Source organism: Hyaena hyaena, unplaced genomic scaffold (assembly GCF_003009895.1).
Source record: "Hyaena hyaena isolate Hyena2069 unplaced genomic scaffold, ASM300989v1 scaffold_1212, whole genome shotgun sequence".
NCBI lineage: Eukaryota > Metazoa > Chordata > Mammalia > Carnivora > Hyaenidae > Hyaena > Hyaena hyaena.
In genome coordinates this window covers 257470-281700 of record NW_024081849.1, presented here as the reverse complement: position 1 = coordinate 281700, position 24231 = coordinate 257470, and the positions used below count along the sequence as shown (strand labels likewise).

At 41.2% G+C, this 24231-nt stretch overlaps 1 protein-coding gene across 3 annotated transcripts in view; it reads right to left on the bottom strand.

Moving 5' to 3' along the window:
* The window catches only part of EGFLAM (EGF like, fibronectin type III and laminin G domains), a 185305-nt gene that overhangs the window by 84274 nt on the left and 76800 nt on the right, over positions 1-24231 (bottom strand). For all 3 annotated transcript variants that reach the window (XM_039222918.1, XM_039222917.1, XM_039222919.1), the window contains 3 exons: positions 21915-22032; positions 20555-20690; positions 1506-1672 (listed from right to left, as the gene is read on the bottom strand). In XM_039222918.1, coding sequence (XP_039078849.1) covers positions 1506-1672; positions 20555-20690; positions 21915-22032 — 421 coding nt within the window. The remainder of the gene's footprint in view (positions 1-1505; positions 1673-20554; positions 20691-21914; positions 22033-24231) is intronic.

Here is a 24231-nt window from a genome sequence, read left to right as displayed (position 1 = left end):
TGTGTGTGGGATGGCCTCACCACAGTCCCATAGCCCCCAACAATTCAATTTGAAGGAAGGAGCCCTGAAATTCAAGGTTAGGGTAAGGGTTGCTTTTAGATAAGGCAGAATCCTAGCAGATGTGGAATGTGGTGAATCTGTATTTCTGGAAACAGCCATGGCCTTGGGAGTCAGCCATGTGGGTGTCGTGTGAGGACAGGGGAGGGGTTTATTCAGATCGACTAACCGATATTATTAGGGCTCTGTGTTGGCCAATAGAAATGCAACTGAGGGTGTTAGGTAGGCTCTTCTTTTCTGAGGCTTGTCTCCTGGGTAAAGAGGATCCAGGGGTAGCATGGATCTTTAGACACAAACCTGAAGGAATTTATTGTCAAAACTGAAAAGATTACAGAGTTTTCAAACAAAAAGTACCAACATTTCAGCTCTGAGATCTCCTCACTACACAGTATTCTAAGTTTACATAAAACGCTTTTGTTTGTCATTCTCAGAGATAATTTTATTATCCTCTTTTAAAGATGCAGAAACTGAGTCACAGGGAGGTTAAATAACTTGCCTAATTCATGCTAATAGGTAGCAGAGCCAGGAATCATATGTGACAGTCTGACTCCAGAATAGGTTTGTAATTGATGTAGGAGACTTAGAAAGGAGAAGGAGTCTCACTGTTGCTTGGTGTTAGGGTTTTATATTGGAAAAGGACATAGGGTCCAATCAAAGGTGAGTGATAGGTGAATAATTGTTGTTATTTCAAGAATCATCGAAGGTAGGAAATACTGATGGTGCCTTAGTTCCAAACACTAAGATTCCTAAGCCAGCATTGGCAAGTGGTATAAGTAATCAGTGTGGCTCTTGCTTGAGTCATGTGGGCATTTCTTAAACCCTGGACCACAATCAGAATCTGACTTTTCACAAAGTCCCCAGGTGATCTGATAGACAGTGACCCAAGCTTCCCCCAGTCCCCCGGGGAGGCACTATGACAAACAGGATCTTACGCCATCAGCCGGCTAGACCCACAGCTACATGTCAACACACCAGCGACTTTGATTCTCCCTGACCATCATTCAGAGGGACTGATTTTACTTGAGTGTCCTCGGTTATGCAGGTGAACACAAATCCTGAAGAGTCTGAGCATTATCTTTTCGCCTATGACCCTAAGATGAACCCATTTTCTCAAAAGATGAAAAGGGCGGAGATGGGGGAAGGCTGCACATCATCTTGGTATGTGATTTGTTCTGTGATTGTGAAAGAAAACTGACCTCAAACTCCCCAAGGATCATATGCAAAATTAAACTTTCCGCTGACCTCGTGTACATAGAAACAGCCTGTTGTCCCTGTTGAGAGCCTCGAACTTAAAAAGTGCTGGACAAACACAGCAGGAAAAGCTGGGGATAACCTCATTCCAGGCTGTCCTCCTGCAGGGCACTAAGAAACCCCAGTCAGGCGGGTCCTCGCAAGGCTACCTCAGCAGTGCAGAGACGTCTGTCCTCCAGACAGACAGTGGTACTCACGGAATGTCCTGATGGTGTCGCTGGGCCGGCTGCGGGGGCTGGGGCCGTGGGGATTCATGGCCTTCACGGCAAACTGATAGTTGGTATCTGGATCAAGGCCCTTGATAACCATGGAGTCCATCTGGATCCGCTCTTGGATTAAGGTCCAACTCTTGTCAAAATCTGGTCTTTATTGATTAAAAAACAAAACAAAGTAAGAAGCAGTAATTCAGAAAGAGCAAAGAGAAGGGAAGCTTGCTGGCTATGTAAACTCCGAGCATTCGGACTCTAGAAGCAATACTTATAAAAATGAGTTAACAGTTCCTATCTAAAAGTCATCTTGATTTTAAATCATAGCTCATAATTTTTAAGTCCCTGCCAATAAAAGCAAGTAGATCATTTTTAGGGCCAGTTTTAAACACTGTTTAAAGATCATCTGCTTTTCCTCGGCATGGGCTTGACTATGGTGAAAAGATCCCCACATAGGAGCTCATTTTCAAGGACTTTGCCTTCCAGATGTTTCCCAAACAAGCCTTCCCCAAACAGCCCCCATTCCCAGAGATCAGCAGGGCAGATTCCATCTACTCACAATCTGCTCACAAAGTAAACAAATGTAAGTTTTATAGGGTGACTAATTGTATGAACTGCCTTGGGAAAACCCACGAAGATTCTGTTCGCAGTCATTCTTGCTCTTAACAAAATTGTACAATTGTGCCAACTCGCTGACTTCTCTCACGTTCTTCTAAGAATCCTATAGAGAAGGCAGGCCCTTACTTAGAGCCCCCACCTGGGAGGCAATATGCAGAGGGTAAGGGTCCAAACTCTGGGGTTGTTCAGAGCCGCTCAAATCCTGCTCTACTACTTACTAGCTGCTGTTTAACTTCTCTAGGTCTCTATTTTCTCATCTGTAAAATGGGGGTAATAAAAGTGCTTATCTAAGAGGACTTTCATAAAAATTAAATGAGAGATATATCCTCAGCATAGTGCTGGCATCTCGCAGGTCATGAGCTTGAGCCCCAACTTGGGTTCTGTGCTGACAGCTCAGAGCCTGGAGCCTGCTTCGGCTTCTGTGCCTCCCTCTCTCTCTGCCCCTTCCCCACTTGCACTCTATCTCTCTCTCAAAATTAAATAAACACTAAAAAGATTTTTTAAGAAAATTCAATTTTCACCCAGGGCTTGCATCATATTTCTACTGGACAACGCTGCTCTGTCTGGCTTCCCAGCTGGAGGGAGAAAGGAGAGCATCCCAAGTAGTATGAACTACAAGATGAAACTGGGGAATGGTGGTGCATGGCCAGGGATGGTGTGAAGGCTAATTAGTTGGATGCTTTGTGTTATCAGCTAATTACAATAGTTACTGTCTATCAAGTGCTTGTGACGTACCAAGCACTGTTCGTAGTATCTATGCAGGAGATATTAATATTAAACACCCTATTCCCCTCATATTGATAGAGGAAATTGAGGCATTAAATGATTGAGTAACCTGCCCAAGTTCACACAGCTGATAAATGGTGAGGCCAAGTTGGGTTGATGAGGAAGGGTTGGATTGAGAAGATCTTTGATACTGGATACAAACTTGGGGTGATCGTGGCTGAGAGGCTGCTCTCCATCCTTTACCTTGCTTCCTGACCACTTCTCAGTCGTTGGATTGTTAAATATCTCTGCTCCCAGATATTTAGAGGATAGCAGAAAGCCAAAAAGATTGAGGTTTATTTTTTAAGAACTTATCAGGGAAGGAAATAGAGACTTATTTTGCAGAAAGGAGATGCCCAGATGATACATGGATGTCTTGAATGTGTGCTTGCTTAGTTTTTCATTGGCAGGAATTAAAAACCAAACAGAGCCTTTAAGCCCAGTAGAAGATGCTTCCTCAAGCAAGTAGTCTGTGGGGCACGTGTCTTATAAGAATTCATCTGTTCAGAGAAGCAGTGGTCACAGGACATGCTCACTGGAAGAAGCAGGGCTCATGTCTCTTTCTTTTTTTAAAAAATAATTTATATATTTTTAAAATTTACATCCAAGTTAGATAGCCTATGGTGCAACAATTATTTCAGTAGATTCTTTAATGCCCCTCACCCATTTAGCCCATCCCCCCTCCCATAGCCCTTCCAGCAAGCCTGTTTGTTCTTCATGTTAAAAGTCTCTTATGTTTTGCCCCCTCTCTGTTTTTATATTATTTTTGCTTCCCTTCCCCTATGTTCATCTGTTTTGTATCTTGAAGTCCTCATACGAGTGAAGTCATACAATATTTGGTCTTTGTCATGTCTCTTTCTTGATATCCTTTCCCTAAAGATGGACTTCTTGTGTAAGCTAACTTTGTCATCAAAGAAAATCTCAGTGAGTGGACAGAAACACATTTGCAAATTTAAAATAGAACAAAAATCACATCACAGAGGAAAGCCACCGGCAGTACCTAAAAGTTGACAGAAAAGATATGATCTTTAGATAAAACTCTCTTGTTCTCCTTTGCTAAGCTTTTCCTGTGGCATTTATAGAGGAAATGCCATGTAATTGCTCTCAGAACATGCCACTGTTTATCCAGGAATGCCTGCAAATATCCACAACAATCTTCAAGTGGAAATACAGCCCCCTTCCCCCACACACAAAAAGGAGATTATATTGTATTTGTTCATTTAATGCAGGAAAGAAGGCTGGATTTTAAGCGAGTAAGAAACTGAAATCATTAACATTAAATTTCATGATATCACGTGAGAGAGCAAAGCTCATGTGGACTGAATACCAGTTCAAAACCTTTAACATTTTGCCTCTGATCTTGTCATGGGCTTTGCATTTAAATGTGTTTAGAGTCTCTTGAGGTACAAAAGTGCAAAGGTGAGGCTGAGAGAGAGATAACCGGGCAAAAGTATTGTCTTAGATCATCCTCAAACAATAGCTTTATCTTTCTCCACTGAAGAAAATTATTCTATTCTGACTACAAAGTTGCCAGTCAAATCCCCATAGCAACACTAGCCTGCCAATTTCCTCATCAGCAAAAAGACATGAGGCGAGAAGTAAGCTAGGAATATGCTGCCATCCCAGATTCATATGGGCAGCCACCAGTGGGGTGGACATTTTCAGCACTTTTCCAAATAGTGGGATAGCGTTGGGCTGGGAATTTGGCATTTCAGGAGATTAACTGCTTTTGTAAGGTGTTTGGGCGGTGTGGGTTGGGAGCGAGGAGGTTCTGATGGGCAGATACAATGAAGTTAGCAGTGGCTACTCAAAACCCAATTAGCTTATTCAAGTGATTGAGACTCACTGGTTCATTTTGGTGGGAAGAAACAGTACCACTGGCAATGTTAGAAGCCAGCCTGGTTATCAGATATCTTTCAGATCAACCAGTCCAGATGCCTACAGGCTCTCAGAAATTACATGCAAAACTTGAAGAGTCACTGATCTAGTCCAGTCTCTCAACCTACCCATGGGAACACTGAAAAAATGTAATTTATCTAAAGTCATAGAACCACTGGGTGGTATATTTTTCTTATTCCCTTTCTTGTGGCATTTTGACTACGTTGCCTATTGCCGGCATCAGTCTTATGTGGACAATCATTTTTCTTGGTACCATCAACCCCACAGGTGGCTGCCTTGGGCTACTCTATTGGCATGTGGTTGATTATCAACAGGGCATCCATCACAGAAGCTATATTCTAGGAGGTTCCAAGGAACTGTAGACACAATTTCATTCTTAGGGAGTTTATAATCTAATGGGGAGCTAATATTATCTAAGGATCACTAGGAAGCCAGTACAAAATAGCATATTTCAAGTGTTATACAGCTTATCTTTGAATAACACAGGAGTGAGGGGTACTGATGCTCTTGTGTAACTAAAAAGCCATGTATAACTCTTGACTCCCTAAAATTTATCAGCCTACTGTTGAACTGACTGATAGTATAAAGTCAATCAACACAAATTTTGTATGTTACCTATATTATATACTGTATTTTTACAATAAAGCAAGTTAGAGTATAGATAATGTTATTAAGAAAATCATAAGGAAAATACATTTACAGGACTCTAAAATATTTATCAAAAAACAATCCATGTATAAGTGGATTTACGCAGTTCGAACCTAGGTTGTTCAAGGTTTTGCTGTATTTGAATGGGTTGGTCACTGTGAAATGGAAGGTATATGAGACCAGAAAGAACTTAAGTTAGATTGCAAATGTATTTGGGTTTTGATAACTGAAAAAAAATAGAGCATCTTTGGATGGAGGAGATACAAGAGCAACATCAGCTGTCTGTATGATCTGGCCATATTGCCATATTAAGCACCAGTTACATGTAAAATATAATGTGGAATATCTAAAGACAGTAAATAATATGGGTCCCAGTAATGATCAATTAATCTATATAAAAAAGGGGTACAACATATAAAAACATTAGCCATAAATAAGTAAATGAATATATGATACCTCTGTGCATATCATACATTGTCTAAGCTTTTCTTATCAACCACTACTTAAACAACTTGTCCAATTAACCTGTGATCTTCATTTGTTTCCACTAAGTCAGCTATTGGCTTGTCAAGAGTCAGTTGTGTTTACTCTGAAACCTACTTATGACTTTTGTGTTTGTTATTTTTATTATGTTATTTAATGTAATATATAAATTTGTGGAATATGAGTAAAAAAATAGAGCGACAACTATTTTTTAATGTTTTTGAAAAACTTGATAAAGCTGAACCACTAAAACATTATCGCCTTTGATGCGGTGTATGTGTATGTGTGTGTATTTAGTTATATATAATGAAATATTATTCAGCCATGAGAAAGAAGAAAATTCTGCCATTTGCAGGAGCACAGATGAAATGAGGACATTATGTTAAGTGAAACCAGGCAGAGAGAGAAAGACAAATATGATATGATCTCATTTTTATATATGGGATCTAAAAACTCAAAGAACCAGAGAGGTGAATGTTGGTTGCTAGGGGCTGAAGGTGTGGGAAATATAAGAGGTTGGTCAAAGAGTACAAACGGTCAGCTTTAAGATGAATAGGTTCTGGAAATCTAATATACAGTGTGGTGATTATAGTCAATCATACTGTATTGTATTCTTGCAATTTGCCAAGAGAGTAGATCTTAACTGTTGTCACCACACACACACACAGGTAACTATATGAAGTAACAGATGTGTTAATTAACCTGAATGTGGCAATTACACAAATGTGTCTACATATTAAATCATCACATTGTACACTTTCTCAAAATCACACTGTACAAGCTAAATATATACAAGTTTTGTCAATCAGAACTCAACAAAAGTGAGAAGAAAATCTAGAATAAACAGAAGACTTTTAGGAAATGCAAATAGTTGCTTAGGAAGTGGCCTTACAAAATAAGATGCATGACAGAATAAAATATCAAAATGATCCCCGTATACAGAAACATAAAGGCAAAGCCAACTCAAATGATAAATGTAAAATCTTGTCTTTTTTTTAAAATTTTTTAAGCCGGTGGCACAGATATAAAGACAGAGAAAATCTAGTATGGCAAAAATATATGGGGAAGGCAGGGGACATAAAACTGGGCTTTAAAAATTGGTCACAAACTCAATATGAATTCTCTGGACAACCTGGTGTTGAACAGCTCAGTGGCTGTATCCTGGGGAGATGTGGTTTTCTAGGCTGATCATTAAGCAGGAGGTACTCTGGACTCATCTCCTCCTGAGGCATAGTTCAAAGGGCTAGTATTGCTTGGCTTGAAATAGTAAGCATAGGACAGTGTCTCTTGGTGAGAGACAGGCTTTGTGTCAAAGGAAGATGGCAAAAATGCCTCCATGTTGTCCATATTGGACTGGGAGACCCAGTGGTTCCTGACGGGGAAGCCAATGGCAGTACGTTACAAGGAAAACCCTAATGGTAGTTAGGAATGGTGGACAATGAAGCCAGATGCCTCAGAAGGATTGAACTCTGCATCAATGGCTATGTTGAAGCAGAAGTTGGATGGCCATCAATCAGGGATATAACAAGTGCCTTTCTCAACAGGACAGGAAGCTGGACTTTGTTTGATAACTCTGACCTAGGGTCACAGTAACAAATATATTTATGCATAGTAATGCAGTATGCTTATACCTATATGTATGCAGGCATGTGCATACAAAACTGAAGAGAAGCTTCAAGGAAAATATTTATCCTCACTCTGTTCACTTTGCTATTTTCTTTTCTGTTTCTTATTTTCCTTTCCTTTCTTTTCTTCTACTTCTTTTTTTTAACACTGATAAGAATCCACTAAATCAATCTTACCACCCACTGAAGTGTGGTGACCCATAATTTGAAAAACACTGGACAAGAAGTTCTTTTTTATTTTTTCCTAAAATACTTTGGATGGCTTTCAACTCTAAAATTCCATGAATAAAGAAAGCAGATTTTGTCAATCTGCTTGGAAAGAAACCGATGGCTTATAGTTCAAATGTCCCAAAGGTGGCAAACAAAGCCTGTTAAACTCCAAATATGCTCTAGATATGTCGTGCTCTACAAAGTCTTTGAATGACCCTCAGTAAGACCTACATTGGACAATGTGACCCACTAAACACCACACATATGCACACACACACAACTGAAGCAAACATTTCATAAAATACTTCCTAGTTTTACTATGTGTGATACCCTCTGCTATTCTCTTTTCTGTTCTATTTCATTTTTGAAAAACTTTTGTACAGGATGCCTCAACGGCTCCCACTACCTTCTAATGAGTAGCTACTCACAGTTTGAGGACCCTTTCTCAATTGGTGAATGGATAAAGAAGTGGTATATATGCATGATGGAATATTACTTGGCGATGAACAAGAATGGAATCTTACCATTTGTAAAAACGTGGATGAACTAGAGTGTATTATGCTAAGCGAAGTAAGTCAGTCAGAAAAACACAAATATCATATTATTTCACTGATGTATGGAATTTAAGAAATATGACAGATGAACCTAGGTAAAGGGAGGCAAAGATAAGATAAAATAGAGAGGGAGACAGACCGTAAGAGACTCATAAATAAAGAGAACAAACTGAGGGTTGCTGGAGGGCAGGTGGGGGGGGCAGAGATGGGCTAACTGGGTGGTGGGCATTAAGGAGGGCACTTGCTGGGATGAGCACTGGGTGTTATATGTAAGCGATGAATCACTAGGTTCATCTCCTGAAACCAATACTGCTCTGTATGTTAACTAACTTGAATTTAAATAAATAAATTTAAATAATATTAAACATTTAAATTTAAAAAAAGAGAACCACTTCTCTTCTAGAACATTGGAGCTGGGCTGAGGAGTGAAGCTCAAGTGTGCTTCAGACCTTAACTAGGAAACTGGGTTAAGAACGGTTATATCCTGCTTGGGAAACACTTTTGAGAATGGAATTTGTTGGTGCAGGAAACAGTCCTCCAGGGGATTAGGCAGAACATCCAGAATGGCCTTGACAGTAGAGGCCACTCTACTGGTCTGAGAAGGAGTGGACCAAAAGCCTAATTATAGTAAACGAGAGGCATGTGTGGCCTCCTTCCCTCACTATCAGACCTATCATTCCACAATTTAATGCTCTGGGGAGAACCTTGGATTACTTGGAGGCTCCCTTCCTAAATATTTTCCTTCATATTATTCCTTCTCAGCTTCATCTCAGCAACAGAACTCTCTCAGGACTCTCCCATGCCTTAAATCTGATTCTAATATTACATCAATTAGACTAACTTATTTTCTTTTCATTTCTTATATGATTTTAATGATTTATTGATCTACTTATTTGTGAGAGAGAGAGTGCATGTGCACAAGTGGGAGGGGGACAGAGGGAGAGAAAGAGAGAAAGAATCCCAAGCAGGCTTCATGCTCAGTTCAGAGCCTGATGCTGGGCTGAATTTAATGACCTGGGGATCATATCTGAGCCAAAATCAAGACTCGGACACTCAACTTACTGAGCCACCTAGGAACCCCATTAATGTTTTTCTTTAAATAATAGAGAAGATAGTATTATTCATACCATTGAAATTATTTTATTACAATTTACCCATTTCTTTTTTTTTTTTCCTTCCAAGTTTTTGTTTAAATTCAAGTTAGTTAACATATAGTGTAGTATTGGTTTCAGGAGTAGAATTTGGTGATTCATCGCTTATATATAACACCCAGTGCTTATCCCAACAAGTGCCCTCTGTCATGCCCATCACACATTTAGCTCATCCCTCTCTGCCCACCTTCCCCCCAGCAACATTCAGTTTGTTCCCTATTGTTAACAGTCTCTTACAGTATGGTTCTCTCTCTGTTTTTATCTTATTTATTTTTCCTTCCTGTCCCCCACGTTTGTCTGTTTTGTTTCAATTATACCACCCTCTAACGTTGTTTTATATTTCTATCTTTCTTATTAGGCTGTAAGTTCATTTACCTTCATTCATGCCTTATTCATTCATCTCTTGGAATGTCTTCATGATATTTCAAAAGATATGAAGGGACAGACTATGTGTCCCTTTCCTGCTTAACACTCTCCATAGCTCCCTATTCCCTTCAGGACAAACATGAGCTCTGTTATTATGCCTATTTTTCTCTGACCCTTTCTTGCTCTTACCCATCTAGGCTTATCTCTTGCTTCACAAAGCTTCAGATTTTCTAGGCAATTCCAGGAACACCTTGCCTCCAAACCATCACTCAAGCAGCTTCTTCTGGCCTTTTTTCATTCTGTGTCTTCACTCCCCTTTGCCTGGTTATCATAGATGTGTCCTTAGCTCCTGTAAGAAGCCTTCCCAGCCTCCTTCAAAACTGAGTCAGATGTCAAGCTGGTATTCCTCTGGACCCCTGGGCGCTACTCCTGCCTGCAACACTCACGATTTGGGACTATGCTCTCCTCTGCCTTCCCCACTGGATTGTCCAAGCAGAGGCAGTAGCTATTTGACCCCTAAATCTCTTTTACACACTTTGCACATAGAAGACACTCAATACATACATGGTTGGATTAACATATGCACATAGTAGGTGTCTGATAAAGATTGGCTAAGCTGAATTGAAATATCTTCAAAATTTGACCTTAAGAATAACATGACGGTGTTCTAAATCAGGGGTTGGAAAATTTTAAGCTGTTACAAGTTATTGTAAATAAAGTTTTATTGGGACACAACTATGATTATTTGTTTAGTTATTGTCCACAACTGCTTTCTTGCTACAATGGCAGAATTGAGTAGTTGAGACAGAGACCGTATAGGTGGGAAAACACAAAATATTTCCTATCTGACCCTGTGAAAAAAATACTTTGCCAACCTCTGATCTGAGACAACAGTCTTTAACTCTGTACCACTTCAACAGTCTGAGGAAGATCTATTAATCCTTTCCAGGATATTTTTAAATGCATCAAATAAAATCCTTAAGATCACAGAAGACACCAGTTATATTGAAAACAATTACCTAAACAATAAAAAATTATGGTTATGATAATATATGTACTTCTTTACTAGCACATTAAATAATGATTCCTAGTGATGGATTAAATAACTACAATTTTTTTAAAGTGGTGATAAGCATTATGGGTATTTTGAGATATGTACAACAGTTGTAAAGGGATAAAAGAACATACCTGTGATTCTATTAGTGACAAAGCCACAGGAATTGCTAATGCCACTGTAGTTTGTTAACTACATTCCTATTTGAAGAAAACATTACATTTCAGTTGATAAAACTAAGAATGTAATTTTTGCCCAAGCAAAACCAGGGACCCCTTGAATTCTATCCATGGACCCCTTGGGGATCTATAGGCTTCAGGTTAAGCACCCTACTCTGAGAAAAAAGACAGGATCCCATAGGTTATCCAGGGTTAAGAGAAAACCTCACACTCAGAAGAGCCTCTGATTCTCTGTCAATTCTACAGACTGGTTTTATGCAGGATTTGCTCTACACTAAAATGAATTGCACAAGAAAGTCCTAAACCACTAAGTAGTCACAGTGGAAAAAAAAAAAGATGTATTATTTGACCTTCAGCTTTGAGCCTTCTTTCTTTATTTATGAATTGGATCAACCCAACCAAATGACAAACAGATGGATACAACGGAGTAATGATAAAGTCAGCTGTCAATTTGTCCCAGGCAGGGCAACTGGACAGCATACTTTCATTTACAGTTTACAAATGTCTCCCAATGCTGTTACACAAGAATTCAATGTATGTGAGCTCCCATCAATCTGACCAGGGATTACATCAGTATAGTTCATGATAGGAGGGATGGAATCTTTAAGGGATCAATTTGTAGAACTGTAAGTCAGACTTCTGCAAAACCATTTAGAACCACCCTTCCATTTGAGCCTAAGTGGAAGAACTTGCTGGCTACCAGAATGTCTGAGATCAGGTAACAGCCTGGAAGGTGGTTCTAAGATTTTTTACTTAGAAACTAAAGATAAGAGGGGCGCCTGGGTGGCTTAGTTGGTTAAGCGTCCGTCTTTCGCTTGGGTCATGATCTCGCGGTTCGTGAGTTCGAGCCCCGCGTCGGGCTCTGTGCTGACTGCCAGCTCAGAGCCTGGAGCCTATTTCAGAGTCTGTGTCTCCCTCTCTCTCTCTTACCCTCCCCTGCTCACGCTGTCTCTCTCTCTCTCTCCTAGAAATAAATAAAAATATTTAAAAAAAAAAAAAAAAGAAACTAAAGATAAGAAAAAGGAATTTTTTTTTTCTGAAGCACCACTTGTTAATATGAAATCTCAGCTGACCTCAAAGCAAGCCCATTCTTGCTTATTTCTGATTCTGTTGGTGGTGGTAAGGAAGGTTTATGCGTAAACAGCACAACTTCCTATATACTTGCTTGAAAAGAAAGGAAGATATTTTTTTACTTTTTTTCCCCCATTCTTCCCCCAGTTAATTAACTGTATAAGAACAGTTCTTTAAGTATTTTAAGCTCTATACTTTTGGGGCCAAGAAAATCAACAGAAGGACTACATCACTGTTAAATATTATAGCCATTTGTCTAATTATTGTTATAAATTCTAGAAAAATGCTGTGAAAAAAAGTTGGCAATTCACTTCCATATTATGAAGAGCTCCAAAACACAAGTTATCATTCAACGTGAAATAAAATAACAATGGGAACTTCCAAGTTAGTCTCATACATTAGGTATTATTTGAAGCTTTACCATACTGGTATTCCTTTTCCGATGAAAAAACAAAAGCAATGAATAACTTGGGGTTGGGGGGAAGAGGAGGCAGACATGTGTGCAGATCCTTGGTGGGTTTTGCCTGGCTTCTGCAGTTGGTAAGGTAGATTCCTGGTTACTGTGGTGGCCTCTGAGATTAGCGGTAAAGGGTTCACTGAACCCCTATGGCTTGTGTGCCAATACATTTCAATTTCCAACACACAAAATCTTCTATAAACCCCTTCTCTGAGTACTACACACAAAGCTGTTCATCTTCACAAGCCTCCCGAGGTAGCTGCTGTTGTCATCTCTAGAGTAGAGGGAAGTAAGGCTCAGAGAGGTTGAGGAGCTCATACAAGGTAGGCTAGCTTTGGCATTCTCTAGCTTCAATCCCATGACTGTCATGTCTAAATGTGCACCAGCACCTATTTGACACATGGTATGTTTACCCCATGCTACGTGCTATATTCCACAAAGGGGACCCAGTCAAGATGTTGCCCTCATGTCCTAGTGAGGAAGACAGACCTTGAACAATCAACTACAAGTGTGTTAAGTGTTGCAAGTGAATGTTACAGGCATATCTAACCGAGTCTGGGGAGGGGGCAGGCATTCAAGGAAGGCTTCCTGGACAAGGTGGTATTTAAGCAGGGGTCCTGAAGGAAGAACCAGAGATAGCGAGGTAAAGAGGTAGAAGAACTATCCTGGCAGAGAATAGCAAACATAAAGACTTCTAGCCAGGAAAGAACATGGCTGTGTATGAGAGCAGAAGAGATCTCTCCCCAAAGCCATCACAGCAATTGTTCCCATTGACTGAGCACATTTGGGAGCCAGGAGCTGTTCTTTAAATTTCATGTGCATTGATTCATTTAATCTCAAACAACAACTCCATGAGGTAAGTCGATTGTTATCCTTATTCCTCTGTCTGAGATAAAGAGAAGTTAAATAAGATGATACAGCTTAAAAGTGGTGGAGGGAAGGGTTGGATGAGGGAGCTAGCCCCAAAGCCTGTTTATTAAACTACTAGTCTGTACTGCCTCATCTTTGTCATGAGGACAGCAAATCAGAGTCACTGGGCTTTATAGGGCAGACAGTCCAGCCTTATTTATACACAAGGAAGCTAAGAATTGGAATTGAGCAACTCATGCCCAGAATTAGAGAGGGCAGCTCTGGGCTGTCTTCTGATTCTACATTTGAAGAAACTCTAACTCAAAAGATAAAGCCAAGAATCAGGCTAGAAGTCTCAATTCTTTCTTTCTTTTTTTTTTTTTTAAGTTTTTATTTTAGGGGCACCTGGGTGGCTCAGTCAGTTAAGCAACCGGCTTTTGCTCAGGTCATGATCTCACTCTTCAAGAGTTCAACCCTGGCATTGGGATCTGTGCTGACAGCTCAGAGCCTGGAGCCTGCTTTGGATTCTGTGTCTCCCTCTCTCTCTGCCCCTCCCTTTCTCACTCTCTGTATCTCCCTCTCAAAAATAAATAAACATTAAAAAAATACAAAAAAAATTTATTTTAATTCCAGTATAGTTTCCATACAGTGTGAAATCAGCGTCAGGTGTACTATCTAGTGATTCAACACTTCCACACAACACCGGATACTCATCACAACAAGTGCACTCCTTAATCCCCATCACCAATTTCACCCATCCCCCCACCCATCTCCTCTCTGGTAACCATCAAATTGTTCTCTAAAGTCTCAATCCTGAATGAGGAACTTTAACCTTCAGAGGCTGTGACCTTGACCATGGGTCAAATCACATCATCCCTTAAAAGTATTCAAGGAAAATCCATAATCCATTGAGCTCCTATTCTGAATCCCAGATTTCATCTTTATTTTAGTAATAGCCTTTACAAGGTAACTTCTTTTAAGCAAACTAATTAAATTCATTTGTTACTTACAGATTAAGGAAGAGTTTTTGATGGGATAGAAAGACAGATGACTTTGACAAAAATATCAATTTGTACAATAATTTAAAAAACCTACCCAAGTGTGTATGACCTTAAGATTCTCACACGAAACCAATAGGTAGGCATTGCAACCGGCTTAGAAGCAGCCCTGTGTGAAAATGAATTTTCCAAGACTTATTATGAAAGGCATCTGCAAGAGACCAGGGAATTATTAAGCAGAAAGGTGTGAAAGGGAAAAGAGAGGAAGCCCTGCTTTTTCTCATTTATTAGGACAACAGTCTTGGGCTGAGATTGAGATCAACAGTTCTTGACCAGTGTCAGTATATACACAGAAATATTTTGAACTTTCACATGTACCCCAAATATACCAGTGGTGGACTTTTTAATTAAAAATAGCCACTATCATTCATATGTGGAATTTAAGAAACAAAACAAATGAGCAAAGGGGGTGGTGGGGGGAGGAGAAAGAGAGAGATTGAGAGAGAGAGAGAGGCAAACCAAGAAACAGACTCTTAGCTATAGAGAAAAAACTGAGGGTTATCAGAGGAGAGGTGGGGTGGGTGGGTGAAATAGATGATGGGGATTAAGGGGTGCACTTGTGGTGATGAGCACTGGGTGCTGTGTGGAAGTGTTGAATCGCTATATTGTAAACCTAAACTGATATAGCCTTGCAAGGTAACTATACTGGAATTAAAATGAAAACTTAAAAAGAAAACAGCCACTGAGAGCTTTAATCTAGCCTTTCCAGCAACTGTTAATGCAAAGGTCAAGCAATTTTAACCCATCAGGTTACACTTATAGAAAAACTATACTTCAATGAAAACATTTTTTCACCTTTAACCAATCTGATAGATAGCATATGTGGGGCATGGCACCCCAAATGGAACATCAGAGGTAAGGAATACTTTTTCAGGCGTTTGGTTTTCATTGCCACCATAGGATATATTTTTTGTTTATGAGAAAGGCACTTACCCTGGGAATGTCTTAGGCAGGAGGAAAGTTTCTCAGATATTTATAGCTAAAATATTTCAAAACATAGGTAGCTATATTTATGCTTGGTTCTTATTTTAATAAACAGTAAGGACTGCTGCCTCCAAAGAAATTTTCAGTATCACTTTAGAAAATAAAATTCTCCTTTACCTCAAATACACGGCTTTTCTGTTTTAAAAAACCGGGTAAACATTTTTAAAATATAGCAAAATATGTTACAGCCTATAGGCTTAGAACCTGCCTCTTCAAATTTTTTCTACACTGGGGGCACCTGGGTGGCTCAGTCGGTTCAGCGTCCGACTTCAACTCAGGTCATGATCTCACGGTTCATGGGTTCGAGCCCCATGTCGGGCCCTGTGCTGCCAGCTCAGAGCCTGGAGCCTGTTTCAGATTCTGTGTCTCCCTCTCTCTCTGACCCTCCCCTATTCACGCTGTCTCTCTCTCTCTCTCTCAGAAATAAATAAAAAAACATTAAAAAAATTTTTTTTCTACACTGATTAAAATTTTTAAAAATCTACTGTTAGTGAGGAAGCAAATAAATAGCCCCCGGGCCAACTCTGGGGGAGATCAGAGGATTACTCTCAACTAAAAGCTTCACCTACCTGAGCCGGAGACTGACTCACTAAGAGGACCCCGTCAGGGTGGTCACCCTAAGGATGTCCTTCATTTTGGGGAGGGAGAAGCTAAATGAGGAACAAAATTTTGCTTGGCCCAGGGCCCCTGACTCAAGACAGCATCATAAATATATGTCTACCTGAAATATCACCAAAACTAGCAAGTAAGCAATCAGTACCCCCATACTCTGGTCTAGGGTGATTCCTCAGGTTAGTCTTTTATCAGTAAGTTAAATATGTCTTAAATAGGTTTTTAGACTATTTCTTTTTTAAAATTTTCAATGTTTATTTTTCTTTGAGAGAAAGAGACGCAACAAGACCAGGGGAGGAGTGGGGGGGAGGGGGGCGAGGGACAGAGACATAGAATCTGAAGCAGGCTCCAGGCTCTAAGCTGTCAGCACAGAGCCCAACACAGGACTTGAACTCATGAACTGTGAGATCATGACCTGAGCCAAAGTTAGATGCTTAACTGAATGAGCCACCTGGGCTCCCCTAGACTATTATTTCTTAACAATCCCTTTAATATCATTATCCTCATTGACTAAGAAGGCCAACTGATGTAGAAGTGCCTACCAAGGCAGAGAGACAGAGAAGAAGCTCTTCCAGAGCCAGGACAGAGAAGAGAATTTCATATTACGGTGGTTGAAATCTGAGGATAACCTCCGGCGGTAAATTGATTTCTACAACTTCCTAGCCATGGCTCGCGAACAGCCTGCCTCTTGGATACAGCAAGAAACTAAAGACTTGTCACAGGTGTTTCTGTCCACAGGAGGTATCTGGGCAGAAAGAATTTAATATTAAAATTAAGCAGACCTTTCTGGGGAAAATAGAGTCATAACTAAAGACTCCCAGAAGCTTTTCACGCTAATTGCAGTTTCTGACTTAGCGCTCAGGAAAGCTCTCTCTAAACATATGAGCACTCACCTGTAATGGGAAAGACTCTGAGATGTTTACAAATGGATGTGGGGATTTCCTCTGCAGCCAAACATTAAATACCATGACAAGCTGTGAAAGCCTTCTTTCTAGAACAACAGCAAACAGCAGCCTAAGATGGGGCTTTGTGTATCCTTACCAACAGGGCTCTAGGCGGGCTGAGTCTAGGCTTCCACTTTTGAAGGTGGATCACAGAAATGAAAGGGATATAGGGCTTCCTAAGAGCACTGGGCTGGAAGTCAGGAGACTTCCAATTTTAATTCTGTCCCCAACCAGTAATTTTTACCTTGGCAAAGCAACTTAAGCAAGTGATTCTCAATTTCTTTCTTTGTAAAAAAAGAAGTAGTAGTGTGGAGGGAAGGAAACAAACAGATATTAAATATCTACAAAACACTTTATGAAGACAGTAACCAACAATTTTCCAATGAGAATTACATCAGCTTGATATTACAGATGAGGAAGTGGGGGTTCTGTGATAAAATCATTTGACCAAAGCTACATATTCTGGAAGAAAAAATAGAGGCAGAATTCCTAGTACAGGGGCTGGGAATAGGAGTCAGTTTTCCCCATCCTATTATGTTCCATTTGAAACCCCAAGATGTCCAAGAGTTTTAAATCCAAAGTTAGCTTTCCAGAAAATGTTGTAAAGTTATACTGGTCAAGATAAACAGATTTTTAAAAGTGTTGTTAGAATGGTATGTAATTTTTAAATATGTGTACATAAAAATTGGGGGCCTGAGCCCTCAAATGTTAGAGATTGTTTTGAATGTTAAAATGCGAAGTATAATTATTAAATGTAAACATATAACACTCATATATATCTTATACTTTTGTGGGTTTTAATATCTACAAAGTTCCTTCTCATATGTGAATTCATTTGATCCTCCCGACCACCCACTGTAAGACTGGAAAGTTTTCACCCATCTATCGCAGGTAAGGACTGGCAGTCAATGTCTGGGGGGTCCAAGTCGCCTCCCTTTGTCCCACTTCTGATTTCAGCAGCAGCCAGCGGGGTGGAAAGTTTCATGTGAGCTCAGATTTGCCTTGTAGGCCAGCATCCAACCTCAATCACATGCTGTGCTTATATCATACCTTCTAAGATCCTTGTCCTTAATCTACGTGCTGGCAGAGCCTGGAAATATGGGAGGTTATGTCCCTGAAGGAAACCTTTAATCAACAGAGAAGAACAGAAGCCAGTGGGTAAGTGGCTCCTGTCCTTTGAGAGGGATTCTGCACACTTCAAAGGGTGCTCAGTGGAATCAATCCTCCGTCGACACCCCTATTGTCATAGACGTGACTTCAGCGACATAGTTCTACATCCTCCTTCCTGTCTCACTCTCCCCACCTTCTCATTCCTGGCTCCAAATAAAACAATCCACTTGCACTCTAGCCTTTGCATCAGGCTATCCTGTGGGGGAGCCCAAACTACAAGAGACACTGAGGTTTCAGGACTAGAAGTGATTGGTGCAGGGCCTGCTGGCTGGCAGGTGGTGGGGGCAGGGCTCTCTTGCAGTTCTTCCGGTTCGAAGCCAAATGAATCACTTTCATCTTCCACTTTCAGTTATGCTCACAAGTTAAGAAACTGCAATGTCTACCTTTTGTCAATACGCCAGACCTAGAGCAAGTTTCAAAAATACATGTTTTAGCTCACAATTAAAAATAAATGCTAGCCATCGTCTTTGCCGGGCATTATACGGTCTGCTGGGCTACCAGGAAAAATTTTGCATTTCTCTAAATTTCAGAGTATTACATTTTGTTTTGGTTGTGCTAGACAAGTGAATCAGAAGTGCTAATTTTCAGCCCAAGTTTTACAGATGAGCAAGTTGAAGTTTTAGAACTTTCTGTGTTTCATGTTTAACTGCTGTTGGAACAAGCATTAGAATCTTTTCCATTCCAGGCACACCCCAGCTTTGCCTACCAAATTTGTTCAACAGCAGGTTTGCAGATTGTCCTCAATGATGAGCATCAGTCTGGAACTTTGCAGTAGGTTTCTCTTCCTTCCCCTAATTTCCCCAGCATCTCTTCTTCCCTTTTTCATTAATAGCACCACAATTTTCCTTTGAGGAACCAACCCTTCAGAACTCTCTCAATCCGTGTACTTCAGGTGCAAATAACACACCAGTTCCAGAGCTCAGAATATGACAAATGCTTGACCAATTAGGGTAGCCTCCTCCCTGGCCACAGTGATTGGCTCAGAGAATGGAGAGGAACCCAAGCCTGGCCAACTAAGATGAACATTGAGACTCTAGTGGATCCACTGAGAAATGACCACTCTTTTCCTGTGGGGGAGCTACGCTAGTAGATGGAAAGTCTTCAGTGCCTGGTGGCCATCTTGCCGCCACATCAGAAAATGAAGCCAATAAAGGAGAAAGCATAGCACAAAGATGGATGGGGACAAACGACTGCTATGGCACAGATCATATCTTCCCTGAATCTAGATTTACCACCAGACTTTAGAGTCACGGGAGCAAATAGAGGACTGCCTCGTCTTCTTCCAGGCTTCTGCCATGTGCAAGTCAACAAGTCTTGCCTGAAATGAGCTCTGCACTCAGGCATTAAAGGTACTCAGTGCAGAGTACTTCTCTGAAGAAACAGTATCTATTTTTCACCACTGAGGAATAGGTGAGGAAGTCAAGCCACAGTCAAGCCACAGAGCAGAGCTAATCAAATCTTGGCAGAATCATCTGTCCCAGCTTCAGAAAGCCTCAGAAATGAGGTGCTGAACTAGTCTCTTTATGAATCATGAAGCAGCAGGCTCTAGACAAACCCTACCACCTTTAATGTAGAGAATACTAACTGCACAGACATTTGCATCAGCCAGGTGCTCAGTTCACACTCCAGCTGCTACTGGAGTCAGAGAAAGGACCTTAGATTAGGAATTCTTTTTCCTTGTGGGGGGTAGAGGGGGAGGAACTGCACATTGTTTTTGTTTGGTTTTGTTTTATTTACTTATTTTTGCTCAAAATCACACGGCAGCATTGAGAATCCATGTTTTTATCTCTGTAAGCTTCTGGAGAAATTTCTCCTCACTCTTGTACCCTCTCATAAAGCTGAATAAGAAGAACTGGAGAGGCAGATGAGAGAGAGAAAAAAGCTGAAACCAGACCAAGAAACCAGCCTCATGGCAATCAGGATGTGAAGGAAACAATGACTTTTGAATGTTTTTATTTTCCCTCCCTCAAGAAAAATCACCATCAGATATTTACTTCAGATGCAATACTGCAAAGCCAGGGAGGCAGGTTTCAAGCCTGAGAATACGGGCAGGCTTGTTGGCAATGACACCTTGCGAGTTTCCAGAGCTTAGGATAGTCCTGACTGTGGAGGGGAAATGAGACGGAGGGAAGGTGAATGCAGATGGGTTTACCAGATGACCCAGCTCCAAAGAGGCGTGGGGACAGGTGCTGGCCCAAAGGCTAAGTAATAATGCAGCTCTCCAAGACTTTGTCATCTCTTAAATACATATGCAGCAGAGACAGCCTTCCATGCAGTATCTTATCATGCTTGGAATACCTGAGGTCAATACATATGGCTTTTGAATGTGACACACAAACTTACCTGATGAATTCCACAGAATAGTACTGAATTGGGGAGCTTCCTTCACTTTTTCCCGGTTTCCAAGACAGGGCCACCTCGGAGTCGGAGACCACAGTGACGTGTGGCTGCTGGGGTGCTGATGGCGGCAGGCAGGAATCTAGGTGGGAGAGCAAACACCTAGAGTCGGTGCTGGTCTTTATGGCTGGGGATGTTTCATGTATAAAGAGCACATGTGCTTCCTATCGCCTAAACATCTCTGTTAGAACAGCCTCAAAATCCAAACCAAACAAACACAAAAAGTAATCACAACTGGAGTCACCATGTAAGGTTTAAGATACTAAAAGCTGGTCTTCCCTCCTACCCCCAGCCCCCTGGCTGGAAATCCAACTAAACTACATCCAGACCACTGGCCCCGGGACACACAATGATGTGTACCCTTTAAAACCCTCAACCACACGCCCACCTCCTGGTAACCTTTCATCTTTGTTTACATGGTGGAATTGATACCTGCAAGGAAAATTGAATGCATAGCATTACTGTCACTTACATTCAGTTCTTCTGTGTGTGCGTGTGTGTGTGTGTTGTCTCGACCATCAGAATGCATACCGATGGTAGGATCTTTGGGAAATAACTTCATCTCTAAAGATCTAAGAGTTACTCATGAGCCTATCACCCCAAGGTAATTGCTGTCACTATTTTCATATCTAGACTCTCATATCTCCCAGCTTTTGTGTATATTATTGCTTATGGCAGAAACATTTTTCCTGCCTTCTCTTCCTAGAGGGATCTTATGTAGTTTTCAAAGTTTGGGCCAAAAATATGGATCTTTCTAAAATCCTCCCTAAGCCCTGGAGTACAGGAGGTGCTCCCTCCTTAGTGCTCCAGAGACCCTTGAGCAGACTTCAGATGCCTTGGAGCTACTCACCTAGCATTTGCTTCCCCCTCCACAATGAGCTTGTGAGCAATGATGATTGAGCCACCTTTATCCCCCAGTGTCCAACACAATGCCATGTCAATGAGCCTTTGTTGGGTTCCCTTTGCTTATAAAATCTCTTCTCCCACTGTCCTTCCTTCCCCTTCTGATTCCCACTTACTGGTCAGACCTTCACTTAGTAGTCATCTCCCCAGGGAATTCTTACCTCACCCCTACATGGGGTCTCCATGTGTGTGTTCTTACAACATTTACCACCATCTGTGACTACATGTTAACTAGGTAATGTCTTTACCCACCTCACTGGGTTCTGAGAGGGCAAAAGCTGTGCCTATTTTTGTTCACCACCAGAGCCCAGCATGGTGCCTGGCACATAGTAGGTCGTCATTGATACATACTGAATAAAGGAATGAATGAATGGCACCCATTGTTTTCATGAACCCATTTTACCTTGGGGCAAAGTAGTAACATGTCGAGGAGAGCTAAGCCGTCCTTTGCCAGTCTGGCTGTAAGCTGCTACACTCACTCGATATTCAGTGCCTGGTTTCAAATCTCCGATCACTTCTTCCTGTCAATGACCAAACGGGAAATGCGTCAATGACCACAAGTTCTTTTAGATCAAACCAAACAATTTTCATGAAGGCTGCCTCACAAGGCCCCTGTGAAACTGCTTGGGACAGAGACTATTTTGTTGTCTCTAGGGCTGGGCAAGTTTTAAAATTTGCAGAAAGGAAAACACCATTACGTATTCCCACAACTAGAGAATTATCCTTTCTTAGAATCTATACACTGTTCTAGAACTGAGATTCATTCTCCCTATCTGATCTAGCTTTTAATCTAGCTTTTAAAATTTGAGTTTTTTGATCAGAGTGCTGGGCTGCTAAAATCTAGGTAACAATGTCTCCGTTTACACGTCACAGACGCTCAGACCAGCCACAACAGCAAACTGAAGTCTTGATTTATACTAAAGTAGGGACTCAAAGTTTGGTTCTCAAATATTAAAGTTCATCAGAATCCCCAAGAGCGCTTAAGTTGTTGGGCCTGCCCCCCAGACTTTCTGACTCAGTACCTCCAGGAAGGGGCCTGAAAATTTGCATTTCTAAGAAGTATTCAAATGCTGCTGCTGGTCCAGGGGCCCCACATTGATGAAGGGCATATATGAACTTCACCTACACAAAGGGTCCTGACCAGAAAGCCTCAGCTGAAGAAAACTTACTCCACTTTAGACTTTGGCAAAAGCAACACATCCCTGGGGCCACAGTGCCACATAGTAAGTGGAAGTCTGGGCCTCACTGGGCCTGGCACACTGCAGTGGAAAGGACACAGGCTTTAGAATCAACGAGTCCTGGGCTTGAATCCTGATTCTGCCACTTATTCCTAGCTGTGACCTTGATATTACATCCCCTGAGCCTCAGTTTCTTCCTCCATAAATTGGAGATGATATATGACTATGCTGAATTACTATTTGGGATAATGTGTGTAAAGTAGCTGGCACCGAGGCCGTCCTCAAGAAATGGGTGGTAATGACTGTGGTCTTGAGTGTATGAGGCTCCTGCTCTTCTCTGCTTAGCTAGGTTCCAACACTTCTCTGACACCCAAATCTTCCCCATGATACCTGACCACCCAGACCTGATCTTACCCTACCAACTGTTGCACCACTAATCTAGTACTTTCCTCTATTACAAACTACGCACTACTATTTCTCCTATGGGATTGTCAGCAACTTGAGAGCAGGGATCTTGCCTTGTGTTTCTTCATAACCTCTTCTGCAGATGAGCAAACCTTCTTTGTTGCTAAGGAGAATTCACCCACTGATCAAAAAACTTTTAAAGGATCCACAAAACAGTTATCAAAGATAAAATACAGTACTTCTTATCCTTGAATGCACATTAGAATCGCTAAAAATTACCAGTGCCTGGACTCCACTGCAGACTACTTACATCAGAATCTGTGGAAGGCTGGGCTCTGGGGGTCAGTTTAAAGCCCTCAGCTGAGGCTAATGGGCAGTCAGGTGTATGAATCCCTGGTCCAGGTCTTGGATCATCCTCTGTGCTCTGAATTACATCTGTTGTCTGCCTTCTTCTCTAACTCCATCCCCTCCCTTACCTACCTGGTCCTTCTGTGAGTATTTACTGTGCTAATCTCTCCCACCTTAAAAATGGTCAGTTATTCCTGAGCACACATACACCCACCTCCTCCTCTCTACAGGGACAACTTTTTTGAAGGAGTTGCCTCCACTTCCTCTCCTCCTATTCACCATTCACTGGGCCTCTCTGCACTATAAACCTATTAAGACGCTCTTACCAAAGTGACCATATAACTCTGTAGTAAATCCAATCGGGATGACTCTCTGTATATGACTTTTTGCACCTTTCAATATTGCTGCTTATCCTTGCTTCTTAAATGTCTTGATTCCCTTGGAAGCCATGACTCTGCTTCTTTTTGGTCTCCTTCTACTTCCCTCATTGCTCCTTCTCAATATTCTCTACCCACTCTCCATTCTCTGCTTGCAAAGATGTGTTAGTCTTTTTCAGGGATTCATCCCTCACCATCTTGCCCTCTCAAGGGCAGCCTTGAGAAGCTTGCTTGGGTCAGCTCATGTACTACTTCCTTAGCTTCTAGCACCACCTTCACTTGCCACCCTCCAAATCTACCTCTCAGCTCTGACCTGCCTCTTGATGTCCAGATGCGGGTTTGTGACTGTCTGTCTCTACAACATCTACCCAACAACTACCAAGCCAGTCAAGTTCAACACAACCAAAGCTCA